This window comes from Diorhabda carinulata, unplaced genomic scaffold, assembly GCF_026250575.1.
Source record: "Diorhabda carinulata isolate Delta unplaced genomic scaffold, icDioCari1.1 Dcau_59, whole genome shotgun sequence".
Lineage (NCBI taxonomy): Eukaryota > Metazoa > Arthropoda > Insecta > Coleoptera > Chrysomelidae > Diorhabda > Diorhabda carinulata.
Genome location: NW_026614004.1, coordinates 719 through 8,317, shown reverse-complemented (window position 1 = coordinate 8,317; position 7,599 = coordinate 719). Strand labels below are relative to the sequence as shown.

The 7,599-nt window shown below is 34.0% G+C and overlaps 1 protein-coding gene across 2 annotated transcripts; it reads right to left on the bottom strand.

Moving 5' to 3' along the window:
• Nucleotides 1–395: 395 nt before the first annotated feature.
• Nucleotides 396–5,118, bottom strand: LOC130903369 (uncharacterized). Of its 2 annotated transcripts, XR_009060732.1 has the most exons (3): nucleotides 3,944–5,118; nucleotides 1,448–3,878; nucleotides 396–1,354 (listed from the first exon to the last, which is right to left on the bottom strand). XR_009060732.1 is itself a non-coding variant. In XM_057815425.1 (2 exons), the coding sequence occupies exon 2, from the start codon at nucleotides 3,559–3,561 to the stop codon at nucleotides 2,020–2,022; it is 1,542 nt and encodes a 513-aa protein (XP_057671408.1). In that variant the 5' UTR covers nucleotides 3,562–3,878; nucleotides 3,944–5,118; the 3' UTR covers nucleotides 396–2,019. The 2 variants fall into 2 exon arrangements, 1 of the variants encoding a protein (XP_057671408.1); XM_057815425.1 differs by having other exon boundaries at nucleotides 396–3,878.
• Nucleotides 5,119–7,599: the final 2,481 nt, after the last annotated feature.

Below are 7,599 nucleotides of genomic sequence, written 5' to 3'. Positions count from 1 at the left end.
GGCAACATCCAACTTCAAATCGTGTTGCATTGAAAACTGTGTGCAATAAATAATCACGTTCATAATTTAGTTCTTCTTCTCCATTACAACATGTCATTGTAACACTGTTTTCACTAGCTCCACTATAATACCAAAAATCTTGACTTGAAGAAATGTGAACAATATGGAATTTCTACGATGATTGTTGATGTATGCAAATTTGATGGAACATCCTCTGCCATGGAAAGTTTCAAAAAAGATTCAAATGCTTGCCATACCAATGGAAATTTCAACTGTACAGAAATTAATGTAGAACGACTACGATGCTGGTTTTTAAGTATATTACCATTGTAACTTATTTTTGCTCAAATAAATAATATAAAAAAATTGAGGAAGTTTTATTGAAACACAATGTATTCTCATTTACATCTATATTACATGAAGAATTAATCTTTCTATTTTTACTTTTCAATATTAAAATAAATAATGTTGATAAAATTTCACATGTCATTGTAAACACAGAAAAACGATGAGCGACTACGCCACTGATTCATTAATAAAAAATATTTAATTCCTCGTTAAACACGTAGATCTGCTGTACTGAAGTACGAAGTTGGAAATTTTTCGCACTATACGTGATATTCGCGACCGCACTAATCCGAATGACTGCCCCAATTATATTTTCGATGGCCAAATTCTTTCCCGGAGACTATCACTCTGTAGGCCAAATCGTGACTCGTCAGAAAATAAAACGTTGCGCCATTCAGCTCTATGCCGAGGTAGAAGTCTAGGTACCCTTAAAGGTCTTCCTGCCCTGAGATTTAAAGAATGTAACCTCCTTCTTATGGTACTTCTCGAAATTACTCTTCGGTAGGTATGCAAAAAATGACTTCGAAGGGCTGTTACCGTTATTCTTCGGTTTCTTCGAGTAAAATTAACCATATACTGATCTTCCCTATCTGAAATCACTCTAGGTCGATCAGACACCGGCCTTCGTGCAACGCTACCAGTTTATTGAAAAAGGGCCACTACCCGCCTTATTGAAGTTCGCGCCATATTAAAACGCCTAGCTATCTCATGATTTGAAAAACCCTCTTGGTGTATGTAAAAACAATTTTTGGCTCTACGATTAGGCTCTGTTTTAAAAATTTAGGTTTCTCGGCCTGGTCATCGTATTCCAACTATTACGTCGATAATAGATTGATGTATAATGAGATTTCATTAGGATTATTTGGAATGTCGTTTCCGTAGAAGTTTATAAAGCCAACCAGGAGATAATAATTACCGTTGTTTTACAAATTTTTAGGTATAGACGACAATTTTATATGTAAATATTCAATGTTCATGCTGTAAAGCTCTAAAGTGATTAACGGTCCTGAAAAAATCAAATTTAAAAAAAATTCGCAATTTAATTTTTTTGTCGTTTAGAAAAACTGAAGAAAATACAATCGATTGATATTAAACTCACCCACCACTGCGGTCTTTGTTTCTAGGTATCCACATTGCGGGTTGGAACATGGCTGGCTTCCTTCAATCAACATTTGTAGCTGATTTTCCAAAAGTTATTTATTTTTGAATATAGAAATGTTGACAATTATATTTGCAATATCCTCGATAGGATTGCATTTATTGTGGCACGACTTTTGTATTTTGAGACTTAGACTATTTGTTTTCAAACGTTGGATCAAATCCCCAATATCACAAGAGCAATCTACTTGTGCCGTATCAATTAGCTCGATATTTTTAAAAGCTATCATTAGTATTGCTCTTAGTTTGTACGTTTTCGCCGTAATTGTTCCAAATGAAAGTGTATTTACAAGCATTGCTTAAACAAATCATCTACCTGGTCAGCTCCTTTTTCGTTTACTTTTGAATTCATTTTAAGGTGATCTCCAAACCACGGATAATCGCTACCAGCAACTAAATAAACATGAAAGCACTGTCTATTGGACAGGTATTTATCAGCGAAACCGATACTTTTGTGGGATCCTTCAAAGCTGCATTTTCATCGAAGTATGCATCAAATGTATCAAAATTGCATCAAAGTACTACAAGAGATAAATTTGGGTCAGATCCTCTTTTTAAGAGAGACAAACTTTTAAAGCTGTTATTCTCGTTCGCATATATCAGTGCTTTCACTGATACATACAAGTTTTTTTGACCCCTTTGTTTGTGATGTTCTTGCAAGTCTCTCATAGCATGCCCTTTATGATTTTCAATCTCATTCATGGCGATGTGTCTGTCGACGTCTGGATTTTTTGAGCACGATATACAGATACGCAATTGCCCATCGCCTCCATAGTCAGAATTAGATGAAAAGGGTAAAGAGCAATCAGGAATAATATGAACATTACGTAAACAAATGTGACACTGACGAGTAGCTTGTGAGCTAGGTCCATTCCGATATGCTTTGCACTGTGTTTCATAGGAAATATCTCGCAATGGTAGGGCTCGATTGCCTTTTACAATTTTATTATTACAGGAAACTTGATTGTTTTGATCAGTGTTGTTGGCTGCAGATTTTCTCAAACACGGTAAACAAGTACGTGGTTTTCCGTATCCTTCATTATCCGAATCAGACGATAAAGGTACTGAACAATTATGAATTGCATGCACTTTTCGTAAACAAATACGGCAACTATGCCCACCTGGAGGTTGGTGACCATTAAGACAAGCTTCACACTGTATTCTGTCAGATTCATCGTGCACACTTTGAGATCGAATGTTTTGTGCAGCTTTGTTGACAGTTGGCATGGCTTGGTTTTCTTTGTCGTTAATATTTTGACCAACATCTACAATTTCGTTTTCCAATTCTACATTTTGCGATGGAATATGGTTAGAGCCCGAATTCTTGTCAATATTAGCATTTTCAGTACTAATGTAAGCAGCTTCATCATACGAATGATGACCTTCATCAGTAGTTTCCTCAATAGGGCTATTACCAAGGTCAAGAATTTCAGCCTCCCTATCGACAGTTGAATCGTTTTCAGGACCAGAATCAGAAGATGCAGCATTATTTTCAGCTGGTAATATTCTCAATTTTCCGTCGTAGTACTTTATTATAAGCTCTACGCTTCGATCAATCCTTAATGTTTTGCATTGTCCATTTAAAGCATTATGCTTTACTTTTCTTATTTCACATTCAACAGAGGCTGACGAAGTAGGTCTAATAATTGTCCTTTCAAACTTCCTATTGAAAATATTTGACCACATCGGTAGATGTCTTTTGACAACGAATTCGTTTGCGTAAGCATTCAAGTGATCTCCTTTTCCTTTTTTTAATTTTTTTCTATTCTCTTTTTGATATCCAAACCCCACTGCTTCCATAGCGTTATTTTTTGCCGATGCTGGATTAACAATTGCAGCTTGTTTTTTGGTTCTACTTCTAGACAATCTATTCAGGACGACAAGATTTTCCGCATCACTTTCATCTGCATCAGAGAGACTCGACGAAGAGCTTTCGGGATCGTGAGACTCTGAATCGGAATCATGATAAGTGTAATCCAGAAAGTCATTAAAAATATCTTTTTTTCCAGTAATGCGTGCATTCAGTTTTTTATTAGCAATTTCAGTACTTGACATAACTGGGTTTCCCTTCTTATCTTCTTATTTTCCAACATGCCGTCCGTATCACTCAAAGCTACCGTCAGAAGTAATTCTAATATATGTTTGGCTACCGGCAGCGTTTTGCACATAACTAATTCTCCAATAGATGCCATTGACAACGATTTGAAAAAAATAGCCCAGTCTTTAATATAGTGATTTATATCTATCGTTAGTAACGTAGTATTTTCCATTTGACTGCTGTCTTCGAAAAATCCATCGGTATAATCTTCTACTGTCTTAAATTTAGTACAAGTTATTACTCCAGTTTGTATGGTTCTTTCTTGATCTTCTAACTGAAAAATACATTTTTCATATAAAATATACCGTATTATATTATGTCATAAAACTGAATGTATACGTTATTTATTCCGTGGCGTCCTGGCATAACCGTGTAACTCCATTTTTTCGAAATTGAGTTAACGTCAGATTCTATATGTCAGATTCTAAAAGTTTTAAAAATCATTTAAACCCTTATAAAACAACGGTGCGTTATGAGGTTAGCGGCGTAAGAGCGTAACTCGGACAAGTTCTTGAATTTGGATAAAGTGTAAGGGTTCAATCATAGCACTAACCGCGCCATTTTATTTTACATGAAAAAATGCATTAAAATCATGTCATGTATAAGTGGCAGGAAACTAAAATTAAAAAGTGTATAAATAAGCACTGTACATTTTCACGGAATAAACTATACTATACTATACTGCATTGAAATCATGTATCATGAGTTAAAAAAACTGTGAAAGAGGGTGCACGCTCCTAATTTCTTCATATTATCTTACTATAGTATATCAGAAATTAGAAAAAACTGTGCCCATCATCGGGGATACACTGGACACCTTGCTTTTGTCGGCCGAAGCGCTAAACTTCTTGTTGAAAAAAACGTGACTTTTTATGCTGATTTTGTATTTTACTCAAAATCGAAAAAAGCAAGCGTTAATCTGAGTCATATTCAGATCCCCTGTTGAAAAATACATCGAAAACCACATATTACTTATTTTTAACTACAAAATTGACCCTCTCAGGGCTCGACAAACCGAAAGGTGAATTAATTTATCGTTACTGAGTTTCCAATTACCAGCCGCGAAATAACAAAAACGCCAAAAATTCGGAAAATCGACCTTTGAAATTCTTATACTTTACGTTTTTTTTTATACTTTTGCAGTTTCTGGAGGGCAATTCCGCAGCTAAAAAATAAGCAAGATATTGTTTTCGACGTATTTTTTAATGAAGAATCTGAATATGAACTCAGATTAACGCTTGCTCTTTTCCGATTTTGAATAAAATGCCAAAAAAGCACATGCAACCATGTTTTAGGTGACATGAATTTTATCATTTCCGTCGAGAAAAAAGAGTGTTTGGAGAATGTTCGATGATGGGCTCATTTTATTCGTGTTTCTGATATACCATAGCGTGAAAATATAAAACAATTAAAAGCGTGCATCCCAATTTTTTTAAAACTCGAACTAAGAAGTAGAATTTTTTTGGTAGAACTGCTAATACAGACACACACACACACACACACACACACACACACACACACACGAAATAGAGAAAAATTATTATTTTTAACTAACAAATTTTAGACAATATCGACATATAATAATTGAATGTTTATAAAACACATTATATCTACTATATCCTAGGTAGGTCGAGACAAATCTAGAAGGTAACAACCTACAATTACATCGATCGATGAAAATATTTTATATAATATAACATATCAATTATTGAAACGAAATTCAAAAAATTCTTGTTTCATCAAAACAAACACATTTGTTTTTCATTTTCTTCATAAATAAATGAAAAAATTGTGGCCCTGATAAGGGCCATTTGTTATTATTGTCGATTGTCGTCGTACCCATCATCAGTCCGATAATACTTCTCGATTGTTGTACTATCTTTCTGTCAGAAAAAAAATATTCTTTTTATTTCTTCTTTTTAGGAGCGGGCGGCGGCTTTTCTTGCTTAGGAGAGGAACTGCTAGCAGCTGCTTTCGCAGTTTTCGGTTTTGGTGCTTTCGGCTTTTTCGTGGGACTGCCTTTATTGGATTTTTTTGCTTTAGTAGGATTCTTCGTTTTAATTTCGGATGATGCGGCACTGGCTGTATTGGAGGCGGCGGCGGCGGCGGCGGCGGCGACTCCTCCTTTGGCCGAAGATTTTTTGTCCGTTTTTTTGGCAACTTTAACGCCTTTCTTATCAGTAATCGGTGTTGTTGTTGTCGTCGAAGTTTTTAAGGATGCCGCCGCTGCTGTACCTGTCGTTTTTTTGCCTTTATTAGATTTCTTAATACTTTTCGATTTATCTACTCCTCCTCCAATAATAGCATTTCGTTTTGCTGCTGTTACAATTTTCTTGGATTTAGTTACGCCTGTAGTAGAAGCGGCTGTTTTCTTTTTCTTTTTGTCAATAGCATTCGTTTTAGCCGAAGTACCACCAGTTGAAGTTGCCGAAGCTAACTTGAATGATCCCGAAGCTCCTTTACCTTTAGTTTGTACCAAAGATCCCGATACTACAGATGCTTTCAAATATTTTTTGATGAATGGCGCTACTTTTTCTGCATCAACTTTGTAATTGGCAGCAATGTATTTTTTAATTGCTTGTAAAGATGAGCCTCCGCGTTCCTTTAAACCTTTGATCGCATTGTTTACCATTTCCGAAGTCGGTGGATGAGATGGTTTGGTCCTAGGATTTTTAGCTTTTTTTTCCTTTTTATTTATTGGAGACGACGAAACCTGCGGTGAATTAGACGCAGACGTTGCGGTTACAACCGAAGTTTGATTTTCTATATCCGCCATAACTACTAACAACCTTGTGTGTTATTATATATCGTCGATAAACTACACTAAACTGATATAAAGAAAAAAAGAGAAAAAAAATATTGGATGTAGTTTTATATTTCGTTATATAAAATTTCACCTCTATATATACACTTAGTAGTATAAAAGACTTTTAATTTTCCGCGTGTAATGAGTTACAAGAGTAGTCATTCAAATGAAGCGGACGGAAGACTGAACGAACGAATAGAACTAAGTTAAAAAACGAACCTCATAAACCAAACCAACCTCAAAAACCTTGGTTTCCTCGAGATTTTCGAATCGAATGTAATGAAAAAAATTGACGAAGAACTAACTAAGGTATACTTCGAACTTTCGCCGAGGTTTTACTATAATTTAATAACGGCTAATAACGTTTGTTATTAAAAAAAAGTACCACTTAAAAATGGTTAAAAATTTATTTCCGACGATGCTTAGCACTTTAGATATAATTTCGAAATTAAATAAAAGTCCTTCTTAAAATACAATGAACGTAAATAGAAACGTGTCTATTCACAATAATGACCAATATTTAAAAATATGAAAACCAATTGAAATAATACCGCAATTATCATTTGAATGGTGACATGTCTACCCTCTGACTTGCGCTACACGTTTCTACTATATGTTCGTAACTAATATATATTATTATGAGTATTTTTCAATAAAAATCTTCCGACATACTAAATATAAGAAAAAAATATCAAATTTCAATATTGGAATCCGCGTATATTTCATTTTAGATATTGAATGATGGTAGTAGCAAATTATAATTATTACAATAGATTGATTGACTGATTAAATTTTCTTTAAACGAACTTTGCTCTATTCGCAAAATATGTCTGTCTATTACAATATTATTTAATATTTTATCCGACAATTTTTTTTACATTGTATAATATATTATTTTAGGAAATGAACATATTTTATTTAAAATTTCAAACCAATTTGGAAAGAACAAAAAAGAGTGTTTTTACTTTTAACAAAACTTCAAAGAAGCCACAAAAACTACTTTAACCAACGATAACCGACACCAACCGCTTTGTATGCTTTATTTTACCGACGGTCGAGTTTTTTTTTCCTTTAGCCGACAATGAATTAGTATATGAGACTTTTTAAAACAAAAGCGACGTTAGAAAGTTTTTTATATAATATATATATATATATATATATATATATATATATATATATATATATATAT